Below are 25,609 nucleotides of genomic sequence, written 5' to 3'. Positions count from 1 at the left end.
AGAAAACATGAAGATGGCGTGGAAAGATCATTTTTCTCCACTGGGTGGCATTCTAAGCAAATATTATGCAGATTTGTTTGAAGTGACTAATTTTTAAAAACAATTATTTTAAATGAGGAAAAGCATTTTCCCATTTCCCCAAAGTTTAAATACTCCCATTCATACCAGTTTTATTTCCCAATTCAATTTACATCCAAAGACTTGATTTGTGTACTGCTTAAACATTGAAACCCTATAAGGATACATTTCAATGTCCCCTCCATTATAAGCTTAAATATCTGGGACAGCAGCAAAATAAAATATTTTGCTTCATGCATTGGCTTATTAACTATGTGTTTTTAAACTGTTTTTAAACTTAAATAGTGTTTAGTAGGACATACTAAACATACATAGCACATACTATAACCAATTGTATTTTTAGCTGTATTTAAATCAAAATGTTAGGAGTATTTTGAAAGCTTAGAGGTCTTTTTTAGAAGACATGTACAGCCGTCTATTTAATGTACTTTTATATATGTTAAGAAAAACAAACCTTCAAGATACATTTTAGATTTCAACAAAATACTGCAAAAGAAAAGAATGCATTGTGTATTAAAACTAATACTAATTTATTATCATCATCATAGCTAGGAGTCACCCTGCATCAAACAGACATTTCCCTTTTGTTTTTGTTTTTATTAATCCCTCCAATAGTGAAACCTGAACCATTATGCAATTTAATGGAACTGGATGAAGTATTGAGTTCTAAGGTTACTCATTAGTCATGTGAATGTCATTGATGTAAAGTTTTGCATTTTTAGTTAGTTTGGGTACTTTATATTGATAGGTATGTTTAAATAATAGTGCCCTCTAGTGTACTAAAATGTGTATTTTTTATTTTTTATTTTTTGATACTAGAATTTAGTAATTTTTTTAAAATACTCACATGACACAAAACTGGCCATTCATAGTCTTCTCAAAGTAAACAAAAAGCTTCATAGTGAACAATGGTTTAATTTTATTATGCATTTCAGAAATCTTAGCAGCGTGTTGCAAATCAAGAGAGGCATACAATTTCAAAATGTCTCCACTGTGAATGTGAAAGAAAACACATTATATATATATATATATATATATATATATATATATATATATATATATATACATATACATATACATATACATATACACACACACACACACATATATATATCTGTATGTATTCCGAAAGTAATACTGAAAATGTAATTTCTTCATTTCATTCAAGAAGCTCTTTTTTTCCCCCTCTAAGAATACCACATCATATTTTACAAGTCTGTACTTAAAAGAAACATGTCTGCACATAGGTACAAAGCTTGTGCATCAAATAATGCAAGTCTCTCTGTTCAAACTGGCAGAAAAAAAAAAAAAAAGAGAGATTTAAATTCAAAGCTTCAAACTGCATACACCCATGTTTTTGTATTAAAAACAGAAAATGCCTACTGCTTGATGCAGATAGATACATTGATTGACACTGGGAAACCATACAGTGGATTAGAACCTTAAACAAAACATCTTTGGGCCTCAGATCATTTTTGGTTATTTGTAGTTGTACAAGTTATAGGGGTCCCCTTAAATGTGACATAAGCATACATAGGTATATACATTTCCCCCCCCCAAAAAAAAACAACCCCCCCCCCCAAAAAAAAACAGACTTTTTCAGATAAATTCAAACTGCTGCAGATATCTGCACAGGTAAATGTATTTACAAAAGAGTCTAGTTTTGTGCCTTTTATCAGTGTTACAAGCCACAGGATGAGATTAACAGAATAATTCAGCTTCTGAAAACCTAACTGACTGTACATCATACATTGTATTATTTTAATCATTTTAAGCAGCAGCACTAAAGGAGTACATTTACAGACTCACGGTTTCAACAAGTTCATACAACCAGTGCCTTCCGTCCAAAACACAAGCATCAAGCAAGTGTCCCTTCAAAACAAAAGTTCAATGTGGCATAATAATAATAAAAAAAGTTACACTAGCTGTACAGTGTTATGTACTATTTTACACATCTTCAAAAATATTTATTGAACACTTTTCTGTCATTATTTACACTCTTTATTGAATAAGGCATGCTTCCTGTTGCCTTGTCCAAAAAAAAAAAAGACTAAACAAAACATTTGCTTTGTTCTTCATAAATACAAAGATGTTTTCCTTCATGCCTCAAATACATATTATTATTATTATTATAATACAAAATAATAAGACTCAAAAAGTCTATTGATTTCTTTCAAAGACCCTGATGAACACTAATTGAGAAAACACTAACTCACTGATTAGCAAGGAGTACCACACACTGACCGGAGAAGTACTAGGTTCAAACATTACACCCTTTTAAGACCACATTGGCTGACTGTGCAAAAGACTAGGCACCTTTCCTCTTAGAAATCCCACGTCTCTGCAAAGAAATGCAAATACTGAATTATCAAAAATAAATTCTTCTGAAACAAAACACAGACTTACTTATCTTTATCATATAATCGCAGGGATACCCCTACATTTCAGCAATCCCATTCAGCTTCAACACTACAGACTAGAAAATAGGCCTACAATCTCCGTCACTTAGTCACTCGTCTCTCATTTACTTGTGCTTACCAGGGTCTTTGAAACTGTAACTATTAATTTATTCATGCATGAGTTAAGTCTTATTTATATATATGATCAATATATGGTAAAAAATGTTTTTTATTTCCAGATGCTGCCAGTATATCTGGCAAACAGAGTTTGATAACTTGTACAGAACTACAATCTGAAGCCCACCTTGCAAATCCTAATTGGCTACATAACTCCTGTTAATTTACATGTATGCTTTAAGGTGAAATCTGTGAATCGTACAGACTTCCAGCATTTATAACTCTTTTTGTGTATTAAAAAAATAATATAATACAAAAAGTAACACTGGCTAAGAAAAAGATTGTACTAAGGTGAGCTTAGAGAACACCTATAAAGTCTTTGCCCTGGGATGCAGTGTTTGCCACAGTTGACTCAAACCACGTCTGCGAAATAACTCCGTTATGAATGGGGCAGGAAACAAATAAGCAGAAGATCCTCCCACTTGGTATCAGGACACGTCTACGACAACCTTTTTGCATCACTGTAGCTAAGGATGAAGAACGTTCTTCCACTGAAGTGTATTGAGAAGGATGAACTATACTTCCTTTGATTAAGAGATTTATTTGAAAATAAATTCATTTAAGAAAAGTAGAAAACAACAAACTGTTTATGAAATAATTGGACAATAAAAACAACACCTGTGTAAAACCAAAGGACTTTAAGTACATGTGTGTGTATGTATGTATGTGTTTGTGCATGTGTGTGATTCATCAAGAACACCTTTGTACAACTTGTCCTTCCATCCAAAGAGACATTATAAAGTGCAGGAGACAACTTACAGGTATGGTTACTTACATATGTGCTTCTCCAAGATGGCTAGTTTTTATGTCAATGTACAAGCGAGTAAACCGTTACAGAAAAAGAAAATGCTACTAAACTAAAGGGAAAAGTGTGTGTTCTCAGCAGCAAACCTGCTTTATTGCTATATAGTTTAAATGTTAATTTAAAAGTAGTAGTTTACAGTCCATAAAAATAAGTCTACACAGCTTCTATGTACCTGTTACCCTTTCCCTGCATGGCTAATGAAACAATTATGTTATCCACCTCACTACCACAGTACAATCCTCCTTAACTATAATCAACTATTCAAATCCAGTCTATACACACACACACTCACACCGAAATTCACAAACAGCAAATGTGCAGTGTGGATTATAGCCACCAAGGTTTGAGTGAAACATGGAGTGGTAAGACTGCATCTCAATGACTGTGGTAGTCAGTACAATTAAATCCTGCATTGTACATCTGAACAGCAAACAGGACAGGGACGTCTTCAGCTCTCATTACAGCAGGGCTGTGATGGACAGTCTCACTGTATGTGGCCTCTGGAACAGTAAACAGTAATTCAATCTGAAATTTCATAGTGGTGTTCCAAGCCTTAATCTACACGTACAAGTAATTCATTCAAAGAAAATGGGAACTGTGTGCTTCAGCAGCTACAGTGACAATATGGGGTTTCATTCAACAGCCCATTCTATTCCAGGTAAACCTCAAGGATGAGAGGCAAATAAGGCTTCTTAATTTGTTTACATTTACAGATATAGGTACCAGCAAATTAACAATATCAAGAATAGCCATTATAAAAACAACAGAAAATGTGTGTTCCAAGGCTCTTTAACGCTTGGTTCAGGAGTGCCATCTGTTGCCTGACACAGGATCAGTTAATAAGATGTTTGCCATCTTGATTTTAAACTACTGACAACACCAGGAGTCAGTTTTTGTCAAATTGCTTCCTATCTGCCTTTCATTCATTATTCAGAAATGTACTTGGCATGCTCAACTCAAATCAGACTGAAAAGACGTCCCAAAAGCTGGCCAACCTATGTTCCGCACGTCCCCGTGTTTGACTATCGAGTGCTGAAATTGGAGTCACCGTAAGTCAATACGCAAACCCTGCTTCTACACCACACAGTCGCTCACACACCGACCCAGCTTCACCACAGAGTGTGCCACAACTCTCAGCAACACACTAGCGAAAGTCATGCAGCTCTGAAAGAGTTATGTGATGCCTTTGACTACCCCCCTCCCCCAAAACACACACACACACACAACAACAATGGAGGTGTGTATAATAATTTAAACATAGATGCCCTCTGGGTTGAATCCAGAGGAGAGTGGGTTTTGTAGGATGCGCAGATTGCTCGGTAACTGTCGCGAGGAACCCGGCCGTTTCATCAGGCATGACTGGGCAGCAGACTCTGAACAAGAGGAGAGAGAAAGAATAATTGTCAGGCTGTGGAGGAAACCATAACAAGCAAACATACATAGTCAATAGCACAAAAATGGTTAATTTAGAAACTTGACGGCTAGGACATCCCAGTGGTGCCAGCAGGTGTCAGTAGTGAGCCGTGTTTCTGAGCTTTAGGATGCTCGGGAAGGGGCGGGGGGGACGGGGGACGGACAGGTTCAACAGTGCCAGCATTCTGGGAAAGGCTGAACCCAGAAGCCAACTGCTGTACTTGAAGTGGACTCTTTTTATCCTTTCTTTTCTGGCCCCTGTGTATCCAGGCAACTAGGTCAAATGACACAAGCTTAGGCAATATGGGAAACTCATTCCCAATACCACAAAGTAACTTAATCCAGGACCCGACGGTGGTGATGTTGCCAAACCTTAGTTTAGCGTTAAACAACCATTTTCTTGTGCAATCCAGCTGTTAAGACGTCTATGAGGACTATCAAAATGTCTTAGTTTCTTAAATGCACATACATCTCAGTTTCCGGCCACTGTTGAATGTTCTTGGAAACCAATGAAGCAATCAAATAAAGTGCAGCATGAGTAATACAACTGACTAACAGCATGACAAAACGGCTCTGAAAACTCACTGCTGTTTGTCAGCTGTTGTGCTGAAGACAAGGGAATCGGGCGAAATATGTCCGCGGCAGGACTTTGCACCACTGAATGAGCCCCTTCTCATCTTTTGCCTTAAATGGCCTCATCAGTTATATAAACACGTCTTGTCATTTCAAAGTGAAACTGTAAAGGTACAGCTGCAACTTCTTTGCCAAGTCATTTGCATTGTACTTTATTATGGGTACGAATACAGTTGGAGGCAAGTGTATACACCAGAGAGGAACAAAGCACAAGAAGCCTTTTATTCTTATTCTCTTTCTTTTTATCTCATGTTATCTTCCCAACATTTTACAGCACATCTTCTGAATCGAGGCTATGGCCCCGATTTTGGCATGACTTGACTTTTCTTTATACAAGCAGGGGAAGGGCTGCTTGAGTGATAGCACACAGTAGCCAATAGACAGCTTTGTTGTACAAAATGTGTTCACCAAGAGAAAAAGAAAAAAAAAAGTATTTCAGTCATGCAAAATGCTTGACGACTGTTGCTATACTGGTTGGGACGCACTGGTATGGATGCCTGCGTTGCCTGTACCTTTCCCCAAGTCCACCTGGTCCGAGTCCTCTTCACAGGGCTCCGCTGGCAGCACAGTGACCTTGGTGCCAGTCTGCTGGATGAACTGCTGCAGGTTCACTTGCCTCAGCTCCTTCGTGAGCTGTTCGAGTTGCTGCTCCTTCTCCTGATGGATGAATTCAGAGCAAGACGATGTAAGAACCAACACAGCTGTTCCTCAGACTAACGGCACAGATCATTTTATTTATTATTCTGGTTTTGAATATTTTATTTCAGCTTCCACAAAATGGACGTGAATTGCAGGACAACACACATTTGAAGCTAATGGCAGGACAGTAAAAAGTGAGCACTTTTGCACTGCTAGCAAAGAGAATTGTGCTCTTCCTCTTTTTAAAGGAGAGTGTGGTTTGCCCGTGTGCTTTAAATGATCTATTAATCTTGTTCTGTGAACCGTTTTTATTATTAATGACTCTACTAAAGCATTACTTTCCACTGAAAATGATTTAAATTCCTTCCCCCTACCCCCTTGTTGAATCTACAACTCAAACATCATGAGAAGATTGTAAAAATGAAAGGGATATAAATCCTAAATCATGAGAGAGAATCCTATGAATGAGGGAATGAGAGAATCCAATGGCATAGAGAAGCTTAGATAAACATAAGCCTTTACACAGTATATGAGATATTGATGTTGCATTTCTTATGAATATATCAGTTATATCATGAGCATGATTCTACACATTTACATATATTCTACATATGTCTCCATTGTGATGTGAAGTCCTTGTACCATTTTCACTGAGGAAAATAATCTGCAATTGCCTTTATGTGAGGATGATTAAACTGAATAGTGGCAGAATGATATTCATGTTTACAATCAGACTCCTTATAACTGTTGGGCTTAAATTCTCAAAAAAAAAAAACGTCATTTGGACAAAGGATGAAAAATCACAGGAGATTTGTTTGAGCTTTTTTTTTTTTTGTTATGAATGAAAAGAAAATGCAACTGCAACCATCCCACTCAAAGGTTTAATACTCTGGTCGTCTGTGTCAGATACATGGTAAATGAAACTCAACAGAGCATAATCCACCTGTGTACAGAGAATTCACAGACAACCTTGACTGATGATAATTGCAGTCCCCCTGAAATACAGGGTGAGAAATATTTAAAGCCTCTTACTTTCTCTTCTTTAGAAGACATTACAGTTGAAAACAGGAAGAAAGGGACAGAAGCTGAGAAACATCAATATCGGCAAATGTTTTCATTACTTTTTGGTGCTGCCAATAGGTTAGTTTATAGTAAACGAGACAGAGCAATTAAGTTATTAGGCACTTGACGTGTGCTTCCCTTGAATCTCAGTAAGAAAACACAATCCTCCCAGTACAGAACTACTTATAGACATCCAACGATCACTTCCTCACCTGTAGTCTTTTGCTGGCCTGTCCGAGAGATCTCTCCACCGCTCGGCAGCTCGTCTCTAGCCTGGCTGTGTGCTGGGACTGGATATCCAGCTCTCCCTTTACTTTGAGGATCTTCATCTTCATCTCCTCCTCGTTGACTTGCTGCGTCTCTTGCATCTCCTGCTGGATCTTCTCGGCCTCGATGCCTGCCTCGATGCTGTGGATCTTGGCCCGGTACTCGGCCAGCTTGTCCTCGCACTGCTGGATTCGGTGCCTCATGTCCTGCAGCTGCTCCTTCAGCTGCTTCTCGTTCTCCTGCTCGATCTGCAGCTCGTTCTCCCAGAACTCCTCTTCCTCAATCTCCACTTCGTTCTTCTTCACCCGCTGCTCGAGCCGCATTATCTCCTCCTCCAGGCCGTTGCCGCTGGCATTCTTCTTCTCAGCCCAGAAGAGCAGCTCGGCCTCGTGGCTCTCCAACCTCCTCTCCAACACTTGTAACTTCTCCTTCTGCAGCTGCACCAGCCTGCTCAGTTCCTCAGTGCCCGGCCGGGGCAGGTTGTTGTTCAGCACCTTCTGCTTGGCCTCCGTCTCCTTGCTTTTCCCGAAGATGTCCATCAGTCCCTTTGCTCCTCCCGTGAAAGTCAACGATTTTCTCTTGGGCTCCTTGCGCTTCAGCAGTTTGTCATTTTGGGTCCTTAGCTTGGCCAGGGGTGGGAGGCTCTGCCGGTACAAAGTCCTCTCCGGGATACGGGCCATGCTGTCAGAGGTGGGCCTCTCGCTGAGCGACGGCCCTGTCCTCTTCAGGATCAGCTGCACGTCGCTGGCGTACTGCCCCCATTTATTCAGGGAGATGATGGGGTTCTCATGCGGAGCAAGGTGCCTCTCAGTTTCCCTCCATTTCTCGATCAGTGTGTACCTTCCAGTACGACCTGCCAGAGCAGCGAAGAAAACAATTTTGGCTTTCAATTGTTACTTGGACATAAGTACAACATGCTTGTGTTCACCTCCACCTCCTCAAAGAGACAACTGTGACTACACAAAGGATCAAGAACAAATGGCAGCAAAGAAAAGTCCTGTAAGCATACCAAACAATTTAAGAGTTTAATGTGCAGAGTATACTCTTATAAGGCAACAAAACCAACAGCTTTAAGAAATGTACTGCTTTAAAAATATTGTTAAGCCCTGTGGTGTAAAAGAAAATAATAAAATCAAATAAAAATATGCGCCCTCAGAAATTCTTTTTTGAACATCACAAAAAAGAAAGATGATACAAGGCAAGTCCATTAGCAATCATTTCTATAATTTAAGATACTGCACAGCTCTAAAGGCTATCTGAAGTGCACCCTGAGGAGGTTTCATTGGCACAGACAGAGGGAGAAAGGAAACCCATTATTTCCATCAAATCATTCGAACAGTTTAATATCCTGTTTTCCCATTACTAATGTACAATCTGTGTCGTGCTCGTGTCGTTTCCCCTGTTCATACGGAAAAGGTTTTCTACAAAAAGAGCCGTGGTTCATATCAGATCGAGCGAAGGTGCCAAGGCTAATCAGACCTCATATTGAAGCTGTAGTTTTGACCAGCTGCTCCCCTCCTCCAGCGCCTACTTGTCAATCTCAAGCTAATCAGACAATTACCAGTAGAGAAAGAGGGAGGGGGAGGAAGAGAAAGGAGTATGTGCCAATCTTGAATAGTGATTTTGTTCCCCCAATGCATACAATTTACTTTTCAGCAAAATCACTCAACGTTCACCTTGAGCAATCAGAGACGGACCTCAATCAATGGAGGCACAACATTAAACAGAATAACTAACCTTCATAATCAGGGAAAGAACACTCAAGCACACTCTAGAATCCATCTCGTAATGTAAAATTAATTATCTTTTCAACATTGCACTGCATTCAAACTATGCAGATGCACCCTTCCACTGACACAGAAAGGTACACACACACACACACACACACACACACACACGGTGCCTGCACTGCAATTCAGTGAACCTTTACTTCATTAAGGCCCCAGGTGTATGTCTAATGAGATAATGTAAGTTAATGTTTAAAATGTACTTGGTTACACCGTTTGAAGAGTCACAAAATCAGCTGAATGCATTGCAGTGTCGTGTTCAATAAACTTATACAGTCATAAGGAATTGCCGAATAATTATGATTTTTGCAAACTGCACTTATCCTTACTTCGATAAAGATTTCCTGAAACAGAAACACAAGTATAGGTTTGCACAATTTTATAAAGGATTGTATTTTTTTTTTAATTTGATTCAGGTGAGATTCTTGACCATATTTTATTTTGAATATTATAACCTCAAGGATTTTTATTTTTATAATAATTATTGTTTCTGTCAAGGAACATAATGTTTAATTCAGACTGTCAGCAGTAATACAGCTGATAAAGTCAGGAAAAGCTATGGAAAGTTGATAATGAACAGATGGTGCATTGAGTGCCCATGGCCATGTCAACAGAGATTGCAGAACATGTCCGTAATTGTAAGGTTTGGAAAAGTGACTCAGATACCCTGGCAGCGCTTCTTTTGGACAACTAAAACCAATGCAGCGCAACAACTCACACATAACAAGATAGATCTAATGAGGACAATACAAGCCAAATAAAAATATATACTGAATAAAACTCAACTACTTGCACATATCTGAAAAATACAAACATTACAAAAATGAACAAAAAGAACTTTCATACTATGTCAAATACATAAACACATGGACTTTCAAAGAACAAGCTGCAAACACTGAAAAACCTACAGGCTAATCCTTGCAGACCTGAATAGAAAAATGCTAGATATAGAGATGCATGAATAGGAAATATGTAGCTATTGATGTACCTTTTTGGAACTATCATTAGCAAATAAAGGAAATTCCCTTTTAACTTATTTTTGTAATATGTGTTTCCGAGTCTGAAGCACAGTGCAGAGCTATTTGATGTAATGCATAGATTGATATATATATAATTATTTGATTGATTAAAACCCTTACATACAGACCAATGACAAAGGAAGCTTTATGGAAGGTCAAACTTGGCACTGCATGCACACAAAACGGCCTGCCGCAACCCTCCCTCACTTAATTTTTTTTATGGATTGGAAACATTAGTTAGTGCTGTTGCTAAAAACAGCAACAACAACTGGTGGCCTCAAACAGCTTTGTTCATGAGGGGGATCAATACTTTTTTTTTGACCCCCATTTCTGACCTGCTGTACCGTATGTGTAATTATTATTCTACAACAAAACTTGCCCATGGTAAGCGAGTATCTACTGTGCTTTGATAAGAATTGGTAGACAGACAAGGTGGATCAAGAAATGTTTTTTTGTTAGCAGTGACAGCTTGAGATCTCCAAGGAACCACTGATTCTGAAGGGGACTGTTCTCATTGTGGCCTGTTCTCATGGGGGTTTCAGGGGAAATGATTTGTCCTAACACCAGCTGATGAGAAGTGATTTTCAGACTGTCTCCTCTGGTCCTTCTCCCTTTATTCACTTGAAAAGGTCCATTACTGCAGGATCACTGGATTATGGCCATCTTGCTTCATGTCAGACACGTTGCAAACAAAAGTTGTAGGTATTTTGTTCACACAGAGAAGAGGTAAAGCAACACGAATCAAGAAGAAAAGGCATATTGCATTCTGTGATCATGCCGTGAAAAATCAGCCACTATTCATTCCTCCCTGTGGATTAGAAACGATGGAAAGCCCATGACAGCACAAAACATTACATAAACTGGAAAAAGGGCTATTTTCACATGCCGTTCCAGCACAGCTAGGCTATTGCTGAACCATACTGTAAAAATGATATGTTTATAAAAAAAATATCCATTACTTCTAACAAGGCTGATTTGCATTAAGCCTGACAATGTGGCTTTTTTAGCCCTTGCATTCTGCAGAGAACATTTTCCTACCCATGCTGTTGAATCAAGTAGGGTAATGTACTTTTCATGGTCTGGTACTTTAGACGCAAACAAGAACAGAATTAGGAGAGTGCTTTAAAAATAGAATCACTGGGCAGATGGTGTAGGACAGTTCACCACTTACTCAGAACTTTAAATATATGCAAAGTGCACAGATAAGCAGTCTGCCTTTTTATTATACACTTTATTTCTTCCCACTTACAATACAAGAATGGAATAGATGCCACAGCCACAGTGGAAACAGGGACAATTCCAACATGCACAGAAAATGACCTCAGTCTACGGTCAACAAGTCACTGAATAATTTAATCTTTCAAAATAGTTCTGTGCTTGAGGAAGGCAATGTGAACTGTACCCAGATATTGCTGTTAACCACCAATCCCTTCAATGATCTTTAAAAAGACAATGTGTTCTTTGACCATATTTCCATAGTTTCAAATCTGGAGAGACCTCTTTGGTTGTCTTATGCTGGAAAGTTAATCAGGGTTTGAAACATACCAAGATAAAGATCTACAAAAGCCAAATAATTACAAAATGACTTGGTCCAAAATGAAAGAAGAAAATTACTTGGAAAGCGCAACAACATATGGATTTAATTTGCCAAAATCCCAAGAAAGAAGACATTGCTTGTTTTGAAAGTTAAGATCAAGTCACTGTAAAAGTAAAACTAGAGACAGATTTGCACACAATTTACAGTATCCTGGAGAGGGAAAAGGATGGATAACGATCAGTAAAAGAACAAAACTTGATTAAACCTGACTGCCATTTTGGATATTGGCAGAGACGCAAAGCTCTGAAGCCCTGATATCCTGCAGAAATAAAAATTGCATATGAAAGTACTGCTACTCTTGCTTTTAATTATTTTCTCCCAGAAACAGGGTCTGAAATGGAACCCACGAATAGCTCGTGGTTATGGAAACAGCCCTCTTCTTATGGGAAGGACAGCGCTGGCTCCACACATACTCTCACAGACACTGATTTAACAAAATTATGAATGGGTTCAAATAACAGGAAACAAACTTTCAGTGTACAAATAACAAATGGAAAATAGCAGTGCTAATGATGTGCACAGCAAGTAAGATGTGCTGTATTGACTCAGCTTGTTATCATTAACTGGATACCAGGATAGTCTTCTGTGTTTCAGCTTTATGGCTTTAAAACCCTCAGATCAGGATGCAGCCATTGCACAGCTGTATGTCTTTCACATTTTGAAATAAACATCAACATACAGATACTCTTGTTTGGTTTAGAAAGAAAGAAAAAACAGCTGAGGTTTCAGAAGAATCAGAAGGCCTTTTCCACTATAGATGGCTGTACGGGAGTTTCATTCTGCTCACAACACAGCAGGAATATAGATTTACAAAACTTTGCAAGTAATTGAAAAAACACAGTTTTTGCTGCTTTAAAGAGCTAACTCTGTTTTGATTTAGAGGAGGTACAGCTCTGTTGATTTTTGGTTACTGGTTGATTATTGATTATTGGTTGATTATTGGGAACACAAATTGAAAATTATTTAGGAAACTTTCAAACCTAGTTCAAAAAACTGTTTTTGAAGAAAAAAAAAAAAAATCCAGTTGCTCCTGGATGCACACATCAAGTAATGCTTCTTGTACTCCATCCCTTGGGAAGATATTTTGCAAGTACTGCACTGTCAAGTAGTAGTTTGTAGGGCTGCAATGGGCACTTCCTTTGCGTTTCAGTATGTCACCTCCTCAGTTTGGTTTAGCTGTTTGGAGTGGTTGAATTCCTAGTGAACCTTTTCTTGCATTCTGAAAGCAAATGCATTTTGTTTGTTTTCAAACAGACCAAGACCACCATTTTCTAATGGTCTCAGTGAGGTTGGTATGCTCCACATCCTGGTGCGATTAGTTCTGCATCACAGGTTTTACATATAGCTCCAAACCATAGGTGTGAAAGGCCCCTTAATGGCAAGGGTAGCTTCTTTAGTAATTTAGAAAACCATTCAAGACACATGTGACTGTACAAATTCTTACCTATAGCCTGGGCAAGAGCAATCACCACTTCTTGGCAGGTTGTTGATTCTGTGACTCCACAAACGATTCTCTGGACCCCATCTACCCAGACTTTCAACTCCATGATGGATCATTAGATGAGCACAGGGGCAACACAATGTCATTCCACCTTGCTAGAGGAGAGAAGGAGCTGCCGTTTCGCCACCATCCTGAAAGAAACAAAACAAAAACATAAATGAGCAAAAAAAACTTAAAACTGCATACTGTAGATCAACCAAGCCCATAGTGTAAAACCTACCTTCTCAATTCAAACTGAATTTTACATTTCAACTTGATTTGAAAATTAAAAGAAGCAGATTAATGTGATCATAAAGGAACTATTATACTAATTAAGAGAGCAACTGAGAAGAGGAATGAAAGGGGAGATAGGTTGGCATATATCAGGAGCATGCTCTGCTTTGCTTTGGTTGCAGCATACATTTTGTTGTCTCAAATTTGCATAGCAGTTCAAACTAATCAAAAATAATTTTGCTTAGCAACATGAGTTACTTGATTAGCAATTTAAATTGGTCTACCAATGATCAAAAGTGGTGTTTTTTTAATTGTTTTGTTCTCATGACATTCTTATCTACATTACTTTGCATGCATTTTAGACTGTGAAATGTATTTTACAGATATTTGCATTAATTGTTATTTAATACTTGCATGTTGCAGGTGTGTGACTATCTCATGCTCATCCCAGTACCACTAAGTCTTCAATGCTTCTCCTGAGGTACTAGTGTAGTCAAGCCTTTCCAGAATCCTGCACAGTACTATCCATAATAGCATAATAGGGCTGGGCGATATGACTTAAAAATAATCTGGATATTTTTATAAGTTTGGGCGATACATGATATCTCTCGATATTTCTTATTTTTATCCAATCAAGCCACAAAATAATACGAAAGACATTCAAACTACAAGTATTTCGTTAATCCTTCAATAAGCAAAACTAACAAATACTACATACAGGCTGTCTTGGGAAATACAGAATGCAACACATTACAGGGCAAGTGTTGTGTGATTACTATTACGTGTGTTATGTTGTTATGGGATATAGATATATAGCTGGCGTTACAATAGTTTTAATAAATCTTAAATGCGGGTGCCTTATCACAGGGATTTTATATAGAACAATTATCCGGTCAAGGATGGACAGCAGCTCCCGTCTAAAAACAGTCCATATTCACCGATGTCTCAAAAATTATTTATTAGAGAAAAAGGGAACATCATAATGCTTACGTGTTTCGACTTATCTTCCTCAGAGCACATATGATTTACAGTCACATAACAACAATAACACAAATAATAGTAATCACGCAACACATGCGCTGTAAAATGCTATAGATTCAGGTAGATTTACCACAGCCGGGTTTATAGTGGCGCATTTACCATCTGCTGGACAGACATTTCCTCTCTGACTGTCGCGTCTCGATTCTACTTACCTGTACAGCACGTGTTAATACAAAATAGTTATTATTATTATTATAAAACTGTTGAACCACTTCACCATCTTAATAAAAAGAAAATGATACTTTCTGCATGTGTTTGCATAGCTTTCCAATTTATTAAAATGCAAACAAACGTTATTATTAATTGTATACAAATTATATACATCTAAATTAGTGGGGGGGGGGGGGGTGTTTGCAGATCGTGTTTAGCCCGACGACTAGAGCGGGGCGCAACGTGTGCGCTTGCGCATTAAAGTATCTCTTGGTTATTGGGGTTATTCTGTGTCAGTTCTCTTTCTTCCATGTCTGTCTGTGTTTCTGATGCACATTTGCCTGCACCCGGCACGTGTGGAAGAACCGGGAAGAACGCAAAGCGTCCTAATGACGAAAAATAGTGCCGTAAAGAGTGGGATGTGCGACACCACGATATAAACGATAGAGCATAATATAAAACGATAAAACGTCATATCGCACAGCCCTAATGCATAACATTCAGCATATTTTTACTTATAACTCTAGAGGCAAGTTTCTTATATGGAAACACTCAGCACAAAATTGAGATTCAGAAAATACCACAAATAATTGTGTTTGTCCCACCAACGTTAATACAGAAATCAAAAAATTGAAGAAAAACAAATGCTTATGAGAACAAAAGTAATGTATGGTCAGTATAACACCTTTTTATTGCTCCAGGCAGGCTTTTCACTGAATATTGAAACTTCAAAGTCTTATGAACTTGTGTAAAAAGTAAAACTCAAATCTATATCTATAAATTACAGCCATTTATATTAGACTACCAACAACCGGAATACCTATATACAAGTAAAGAAGAATACTAAACAGGGAAATAGAATTCCAAACATCTGGCTTTTGAATATTGTCACTTTTGTCATTACATAGACACAGGCTATTCTTTACAACAGCTCCTCTCTGTGTTGATGCAGTGACTCATCCCAGCCACCACGCCGCCCTGGCGTTTTATTCTTGCAAACAACACACTGTCAGTGGCTTTCATAGTGCTGTAAACAGACTCCGCATCTATGATTTGTTTCTGAAGGCTGAGGTGTCATTTCAACTTTTCTACGCTGTATTTGTATGTCTTGCTGCATCGCGTCTTTCTGCTCTGTCTATTCTGTAAGCGCCCTGTCTCACAGCGCAGCCAGCGGCTCGGATATGGGCGTGTCTGGTATCATTGGTAAGCTACAGCCCTGCCCTGTACGACAGACCCGCTGGCCAATGAGGGACGTGATTCGGGTAACAGGGCATGGAGTGCGGCCCCCTCTCCCCTCACATACGCGTTTCTTAAAGGGGAGGTCGCGCAGCGCTGCTTATACGGAAATGGCGCAACTAGGCTTTTCAGGAGTGACAGCGTTGAGCGCCTATGGGAGACAGGATTAGAGTAATATGACGTAGAACGCATTTGCAAAGGGCGGACCCCAAAGACTGCCAGAGAGGACGCGAGCGCGAAAGCAAGTGTCAACGTATTTTTGATGCTTGTTTTTGGTCGGAAAAACGTATTTTAATGCCTCGCACAAACAGCGAATCTCCCAAGAAAATGCATCGCAAATGGAGGTGAATTGACTCGCTTTTTGCGATGCGAACCCTGACAAAATGTTCGCTGGGTTGACATACTGTAATGATACCCCCTTCAAATATACATTCTGAACTTTTAAAATGTACACAAGATTACATTTTCCACTATGTGTCATCCTGGATTAGTAATAGCACAGCTAATTTCTCATGAATACTGGTAAAACATATTTAAAAATGTCTGCTGCTGCTAGCCCACCGATATGAATATGAAGCCAGGACTCCAACCACTTCGGTTTAAAGTCAAGACAAAGCCAAGACAAAAACTGAGATTCCTAGTTAAATCAAGTTTTTCTCCCCAGTTTTCATAAAAAAATATGATGTGAAGTAATACGTTTTTTTTTAAAAAGGGACTTTTATGGCATTATTTATTCAGCTTATTTTATATTATAATATTTGTGTAATACTTTCATGTGAAAGGTCCAAAAAGGAAAAGACTAGGAGGTTTCAGATTACAACTGAGATGCTTTATTCCGCCTCACATACAGAAGATGGCAGATCAACCAATTGTGACTAACTGCTCTGGAAGACATAATATGTTCCACTTACTTAATATGTGTTTTTGTTATTTATCAATCTTCATCTAGGTTCTTTCTGCTAAAATACTGAATTATACATGTGCCTCCTCACAGAACAATAAACTAATGGTGTGACAAGCAGAGTACGGTATGCTCCTCCAGGTTTTTAAGCTAGGTTGTTGAAGTCAGCAGTTTCTCCATTTCCTTTCTGCTTTTGCTTAGAAAGATGTATTGATTTAAATGATATATACTTCATATTACAATTCACATATTAAAACCAAAAAATAATAATAAATACAACAGAAACTTTCCATACACAGAGGAAATGGCTAGAAAAACAAAATTTCAAAATTTGGACACTAACACAAAGGCTGATCTTGCATACAAATAAAATATAATTATTTCAACATATAACACCTCCCCCTCAAATACCCCCAGACTCTGTTGATGTTCAGTCAAGAATTGTAAACGATTCAATTGGCAATGCAACAATGAAAAATAAGCCTCCTCCAATAAGGGATCATTCAGTAACTGTTGACTAAGGCTCCCAATAAAAATAAGGCTGCCCTGACACAGTAATAAACCCCACTCTCGACCACAGTCCAGGCCTTGTTAACAGTCTGTGCCAAATGCCAAGCACATCCATAAGGAATTTCATTAGCAGGGATCTTGCTGACTTTAGGACAGTTTTTACCCATCAACAAAAACAAGGTCCCAACTTTCAAATGTCATCAAACACAGTTAACCAGCTCCAAAGTTTATACACAGAGAAGGTGAAATTGCAATAAGTCCTATATCTTCTGTCGTTGTGTCTTGTTTACAAAGCAGGCATGGAATTCTTGCCATGTGTTACTTTATGCATCTCTGTTACTGATCCTGTGGTAAGGACGGCCAGATAATGTTAATCCCTTGTGTGCAGTTCCTTAGGATACAGATGTATATTTTACATGTATGCTGAAAACTGACATTTTTCCAAATAGGAAAGATGCATGTACGCCCAATTGCTGAATTAGTGGAACCCGTGTTGTAGTACCCGTATATATTCTAGAAAACAACAGCACTTATTTGGACACCATCCATATCTGACCACGGGTTTGCCATGCTTCCTATAATTTTGTTAGAGAGTGAGAGATTGTGTATGTTTGTGAGGGGTCCTTCCCAGGGAAGGTAGCATATGGCCAGACACACTTGTATTCCAACACAGTACTTCCCCACAACTATTTATACTGCACTTTACTACAGACTACACTATATAAATAGATAAATATATTGTATGGTTAATAATTGTGTTTACAAAATAATTTTATTTTTATTTTATCCTAGAATAAGTGATCCATGAAAGAAAACAAGCAAACTAAACCCCACTCAGGTGCTGGGATCGCTGAGCCACAGGAATGATTCTCAGGACATTCCAGGGGAAATCCGACTGTGATATTCCAAGCACTATGGTCTGAAATGTGTACTGCTATTTTTAGGCTATAAAAAATAACAGCTTGTGGGAGGTGTGAACAGTTGGGCACGACAGAAGTATTCCATCTGGCATTAGGACACCAGCTGAGAGAGATACCTTATTGCATCAGAACTGCTCCTGGCCATCTCACTTCATCTCTGCATGTGATAAAATGTCTAAGGAGTTGCGAAATAACAAAGGACACACACTTTCACAAACTGCAGTTACAACGACTTGTTCAATGTCAGAAAGGGAGCAGTCAGGGAGAGCGAGAGGATTTGACAGCTCATGTGGGCATCCTCCAAAGAGGCAAGATTATTTTTCCAGGCAATTAAGTCATATAGAAGTAATGTCTCAATAGTAAAGGAAATTCTCTCTCAGCAGAAATCAAAATTGGCCATCTGGAAGTCATTCTGAAATCATACACTTTTTAATAAAGTTTTGAAAACAGAATCTGCCTTTATATAGATTTTATACATTTCTTTCTTTACTGTCACTGCTTTATTTTGAATTAGAATAAGTGTTAATAGATTGCATATTTTGCAGTATATTTACCAGTGCTGCCAGATGGAAAAATCACTTAACATAAGAAAGTTAACAGACGATAGGAGGCCATTTGACCCATCATGCTCATTTGGTGTCCATTATAACTAAGTGATTCAATTATACTATACAGTCTATTTTTAAATGTTCCAACATTTTCAGCTTCAACCACATTGATGTGGAGTTTGTTCCAGATTGTGACAACTCTGTGTGTGAAGAAGTGTCTCCCGTTTTCCATTTTGAATGCCTTGAAGCCCAAAAAGTGAGGAGTCCACGTAGACTCCTAGATCTCTCATGTGTTATTTCATCTAGTTCTATTCCTCCCATAATGTAATTATAGTGTAAATTTTTGTTACAGGCATGTAATACTTTGCACTTTTCCACATTGAATTTCATCTGCCAGGTGGCGGCTCACAACTGAATATTACCTGAAATATTAACTGAAAGTACCTTTATATAACCTGTGCTGCCGAGATTGTATCTGCTGAGCCACCTATTTTAGTGTCATCTGCAAATTTGACAAGTTTGCGCACTATCCCAGAGTCCAGATCATTAATATAGATTAGAAAAAGCAAAGGCCCTAATACCGATACTGTGGCTAGAATAAACTATGGTAGCACAAGACGTTTAGTACTGTGTGTATACTTATTAGATGGTAAAATGATTGGCCTTTTTTTGGACATTTTCTCCATAAACTGCCAGAAACCCCCTATGGATTAGTATATAATCTAATTGTTGGAATTTAAACCAGGGCTTTTGCCACTTGGTCACAATGTGCCATTACAGTACAGGTACACAATACACCTACTGCACTGTACCTTGTACCCTAAAAACCCTCCAAAATAATAAAATGTTAATTATGTGTCAAATTAACCATTCTGTTTTTATAAGGCGTGTTAGTGCATTCAGGAGCTACATTTGGACAAAAATCTTAACACATTATAGGTGAAACTTACATGGAACTTGCTTTGGCTATGAGCATTTCTGTTATTAATAGTCAGAAAATTTGTGTTAGAGCTAACATGCAGTAAATAAATCTGTTCTACAGTGGTTAAATTGCATCTCCTTTATTTTATTACAACAATTATTTTAAAAGTTTATTTAAAAGATAGTGTATTAACAACATAGGTACTCAACACTGCTAAATGCAACCAACATCAATTGGAGTGAAAGTTGACAAATTCTGTAAATGCGCTTGGCTTTGTGTTCCGACTATTATTATTTTTATTTCTTGGCCGATGCCCATATCCAGGGTGACTTACAACATAAGAATAACAAAACCATTTCTGATTTACCGCAATTACATCAGAATTCACATTATATCGGATCGCGCTATATGGCAGTAGAGGTGTATGCATCAATGTGCAAATGCACCTGGCTACAGAGGTAGTTTTTAAACAAGCTTCCCCAATCACAGTAGACTGTATGTCTCAAGTCAATGTCAATGTGAGAATGCATGTTTCACATTGCACAGTAGAAAGAAAGAGACAGAAACACACACCTGCATATGAATAAATCATTCAACACTGGGCAGCAGAATTTGAAAAACCGCCTCAGTAACAAGGAAAATTAAAACAAACAGGGAAATGGAGATATATATAACATAGCAAAGTTTAAGCAGGTCTACTCTGTTTAATTTCCGATGACTATTTGACCACACCACTAAGCCAGAACCAAGAAATTGAGGCGTATCAGGACAGGATGTGATGGTGTCATACAAGAATTTCTCCAATTTCCTTAAAAGGAAATGGGTTTTCCAATTATAATCAACTCCATACTGAAGGAAGACATCGACTTAAGTTATCCTAAAAACTGAGGAGATTCTTCCAAATATTTTCCCATATATTAACCAGTATTCTTCCTTCAGTACACAAACTATGGTTGAGAAGAGACAGTTTGGTGACCCTGTGAGAAAAAGTCAAGACATTTTCTTCTTTTCTCAAAACTGCGATAGACAACTGTTAGTTACACCAGTACTTAGGCAATTAGAAAATATCAGACATATGAAATAAATGTTTATTTACGCCAAATACAGCTAAATGGAAAACCACTTCAAAATTGCCATTAAGTTTATCTTCGAAAATTTAGGATATGAGCATTTTTTGTGTAGTGGTTTTACCATAATTTCACAGTAGTTTCAACATGCCTCCACTGTACTTTACTTTACTTTAGATTTACCAAGGTAGGCTGCACTTGCATAAGGACAACGACTCTGTGAGCTCCTGTAGATTTGGCAGAGCAGGGCAACTTTTCAGCCATAAAATAATAATGCAACACTTGAGTCTCTCCTTCAAATGCAAAGCCTGGCACACGTGCCATTTTCAATATTTAGTGCTCTTATAACCAAGCTGCAATCCATCTTAACATCACGGGCAGTATATCCAAGTCACACTGACACCAGGGAAGATAAAACAGTGACAGCCGCCTCATTAGTTAAAGCTTGCTATCTTTATTAGGCCTGTCAACAACAACATGTCTCACTGTGTGAGCTGACATTTCCCCATCAGGTGCCATTTCCCCCCAGCCACCTTGGTCATGCTTATGCCCATCCTATTCTCTCCATAATGGGGGGTATTTTAATGTAAATTCCACACCATGCACACAGACACAGATTGCTTTTTGGGTTAATTAAGCCTTGGAAGGGGGCGGGGGGCTTACATTTTAATCCGTGTAAAGTCTTTAAGTCTCGGTGCGAAAACAAGTCTTAATTCCCGTAATGCTTCCATTTCAATGCGAAACATGGCGATTCCCCCTAATTAAAAGGGATAAAGGAATGTGGGAAAGAGACGCACCTCTGCCAGGTAATAAGTCTTTTCATGGAAATGAAAATGTCCACATAAAATCAAGATCGCTCCAGCAGGGTTTGAAAGGGTGCTGCCCTTCTCTCGCCCCATCTTCATCTTACACTGCACTAAATCTGTCTCCAGGGATTTTATCAGCGACTGTTGCCAGGGACCGATTATGATGGCATCCCAGCACGGAGCTTTTGGTTGAAGGACCCAGCACCTTGAGTACCACACGTCCCATGTCTCAGATTCCTTCCCAAGGCTAGACAGATCCACAAAGCAAGTGTTTGGATTCAGTGTACAGGCACCGACAAGAGAAGGCAGATATGACTTGAGGCATTTATTTTACGTGGCTATACGTCTTCCTAAATGCAATACATATTTAAAAATTGCTGCATAAATAATATATATGTGCATTTCTCCCCTCATCTTTTCCCTAAAATCAAAATTTAAAGTGTTCCGATGAGCAAAGAATTTTAAACTTTGCAAACAGACACAACAAAAGGCCACTGATGCAACTTATTTCTCATGAAATCTGCAATAACAGCTAACAGAGGATAAACAATACTGAATTTGTGAAATAAACAAATGTGTTGGAGCTCTACAGTGAACAGAGTACACTTTGCATTATTTACACGAGTGCAATCAGTTTTGTATAATTGAAATCGGTGTACGTGTGTGCCTTCAAGGGATCAATGTAGTGCCATCTGAATTTTAAGAGACGGTAGCACAGTGTTCAGCAGTTACATTTCAACAGAGAGGAATGTTTTCTTTTCTGGGCGAGGTTGATTTTCAATTAATGTGGATAGATTGAAGATAAGGAAAAGAGCACATATAACCTTCAAGTTTGATTTATAATCCTGCATTGAATACCATCGGGGACCATTGCAAATTTAGCTTAAAATAAATAAGTACATAATTAATAGGGGACATTATTGTTATTTTCATTTTTAAACTGATCATTTCAGTCTTGAAAGGACAAAATTTCCATTGCTTTTAGCATACATATGAACAAAATGGTATACTTTATAGTTCTGTGCAAATTTATACCTTAACTCTTTTGTGAGATTCCATCTACTACTGAAGTCTGAGAGAAATACTACACATCATGCTCTCATTTTATAACATGTCAAGATCAAACAATGTTAATCACTTGCTCTTTAAGTTCTGAACATTATAGTCTAACTAAACTTAATTCATCTCATGTTGTAGATAAAACTCTACAGGTATTATTCTTCCAGTAAACTGAATAGTAAACCATAGATTGTCAGAATGAAAAATATTCCTTTTGTCTTAAAGGGAACAGATTAAATGACTTCAGCGAAGGGGAATGAAGGGGAGCATTTGTCCCTGGGGTTTATATCCAACTCACATCTGGACCCAAGGGAAAACAGAGTCCCTGAGGGTGCACTATTAGCGAGGCACTGGCTGGATCTCTGTAGCACGAATCCTGAATGAGCAGCTACAACCCACTTGCCCCTCTTCTAACTTCACAGGTGTAGACATATTAAAGAAGGGGAAAGTGAAGGGAAACAGAAGGCAATGTCACAGGCAGGACACCTCATGCTTTGGTGCTAGATGTTTACGGAGAGAGATTGGATGGGGGTGGGGGGGAATATTGTGAGGGCTATTGTTCCACCTCCCATCCCCTTTAGGGTCAATCACGGCGTTTCCTTCAAAGTAACTGGGCAACCTTTCAGTAAGTACAGAAACACAATGCAGCGCAAGTGAATAAATATTGTTCTAGGACTGCGATTTCTTAACGTAGAAGACGAAAGCTGCTTTCTAATTGAATAGAGATGAAAGGCCAAAGGGGGTGCAAAATATTCATAGGAAAAACCTTTTAAGAGTCTGCATGTGTACACAAGTCCCTGCAGAATAATTCACTGACAATTTACACTGTTAAAGACTATTTGCCTAAAGCAAACTACTTTACCCCCCCCCCCCCCCAAAAAAAATGATTTCATGATTTATTTAATGATACATATACAGTTACGTCCATAAATATTTGGACAGTGACACAATTGTCATCCTTTTGGCTCTGTACACCACAACAACGGATTTGAAAGGAAACAGTGTAGACTTTCATCTTTAAATTTGAGGGTAGGTACATCCAAATTGGGTGAACGGTGTAGAAATTACACCCATTTTTATATGTAGTCCCTCCAATTTTAGGGTCTCAAAAGTATTTGGACAAACTAAAATAATCATGAATTCAATTGTGAGTTTCAATACTTAGTTGCAAACCCATTGCAGTCAAATGACTGCCTGAAGTCTGGAACCCATAGACATCACCAGATGCTGGGTTTCTTCCCTGGTGATGCTTTGCCAGGCCTGCACTGCAGCTGTCTAGTTCCTGCTTGTTCTTGGGGCGTTTTGCCTTCAGTTTTGCCTACAGCAAGTGATATGCATGCTCAATTGGATTCAGGTCAGGTGACTGACTTGGCCATTGCAGCACATTTGGCCAACTGTTGTGAAGGGGTTTTTCTTCACCAGGGAAATAATTATTTGGTCATCCACCAGTTTTCCATGGTCTTCTGGGCCTTTTGGTGTTCCTGAGCTCACCAGTGCATTCTTTCAAGAATGTACCAAATAGTTGAATTGGCCACACCTAATGTTTTTGTAATTGGCAAAACCGAAGGCAAAACGCCCCAAGAACAAGCAGGAACTAAAGACAGCTGCAGTACAGGCCTGGCAGAGCATCACCAGGGAAGAAACCCAGCATCTGGTGATGTCTATGGGTTCCAGACTTCAGGTAGTCATTGACTGCAAAGGATTTGCAAACAAGTATTGAAACTCACAATTGAATTCATGATTATGTTAGTTTGTCCAAATACTTTTGAGCCCATAAAATTGGGGGTACCACATATAAAAATGGGTGTAATTCCTATACCATTCACCCAATTTAGATGCAACTACCCTCAAATTAAAAGATGAAAGGCTACACTTAAAGAACATCTTGATTGTTTCCTTTCAAATTCATTGTGGTGGTGTACAGAGCCAAAATGATGGCAACTGTGTCACTGTCCAAATATTTATGGACTTAACTGTATATACGCAGGCCTGACAGGTCAGAACTGGTTTCATATAATCCAAAGAGTTGACAACTTCTGACATGTTTCATTACTACCATTTCTGAGGAATCACCCTTAAAAGTAGTTGCACAGATCAGGTTCATAAAAAGGAATTATAGTCAAGTTGCATTACTGTTTTTTATATACACATTTATCCTACCCCCCCAAAATAAAACACCTTCAATTGTTTTAGATTTGTATACACTGCTAAAAGTATTCCCTGTAAAATGTTAATTATAATAAATTAATTTTCAACCACTGTCACTCTTTACAATTAGATTAGTTACTGTATGTTTGACCTTCAAGTGAATACATCCAACTGTGGAAACTGGGGGTAGAAATACTTTGCTTGCTCAACAGATCCTAAAAATGGATTTATGTGCCTGGTTTCAAGTGAAGAGCACCTTAATAGCACCTTTCAAAATACAAGACACCCTCTGTTCACTGTTTTTATAGCAAAATCAAGTGTAGGGGGACTTGACCACAGGGTAATCTCATCTTTCAAGCTAATAATGATTTCTCTGCAATCTTAACCAAAAAAAGACCCTGCAAATATCTTACGGACTTTGCATTGCTATGCTCCCTGCAATCTGTACGTATGAAGTTCCTCTCAAAAGTTAAAATTGAATATCAAAAAAGAGAGAAAAGGTCAACTAAAAGTGAACAACAAAACATATTCAAAAGATCCTGGAGTCTTTTTAAATTAAGGAGTCTTTGAGCTTGGGATTTGCAATGTCTTATAGTTGTTGTTTTCCCCCCCCATTTTAATTGTGAGGGAAGAGTTCAGGATGAAATCACTGAACATAGCATTCCCTGCAGTTCATATTGTTTCCATGTGTTAGGTTTGGCTATGTGGGCT

At 38.4% G+C, this 25,609-nt stretch overlaps 1 protein-coding gene across 2 annotated transcripts in view; it reads right to left on the bottom strand.

Moving 5' to 3' along the window:
- Positions 1 to 1,650: 1,650 nt before the first annotated feature.
- The window catches only part of rassf8b (Ras association domain family member 8b), a 57,048-nt gene continuing 33,089 nt past the window's right edge, over positions 1,651 to 25,609 (bottom strand). For both annotated transcript variants that reach the window (XM_066705376.1, XM_066705375.1), the window contains 4 exons: positions 13,321 to 13,508; positions 7,419 to 8,326; positions 6,018 to 6,162; positions 1,651 to 4,832 (listed from right to left, as the gene is read on the bottom strand). In XM_066705376.1, the coding sequence (XP_066561473.1) occupies positions 4,711 to 4,832; positions 6,018 to 6,162; positions 7,419 to 8,326; positions 13,321 to 13,423 (1,278 nt within the window). In that variant the 5' untranslated portion in view covers positions 13,424 to 13,508 and the 3' untranslated portion in view covers positions 1,651 to 4,710. The remainder of the gene's footprint in view (positions 4,833 to 6,017; positions 6,163 to 7,418; positions 8,327 to 13,320; positions 13,509 to 25,609) is intronic.

The sequence above is a fragment of the Amia ocellicauda genome, chromosome 5, assembly GCF_036373705.1.
Source record: "Amia ocellicauda isolate fAmiCal2 chromosome 5, fAmiCal2.hap1, whole genome shotgun sequence".
Taxonomy (NCBI): domain Eukaryota; kingdom Metazoa; phylum Chordata; class Actinopteri; order Amiiformes; family Amiidae; genus Amia; species Amia ocellicauda.
This window is presented reverse-complemented; position numbering and strand designations above follow the sequence as displayed.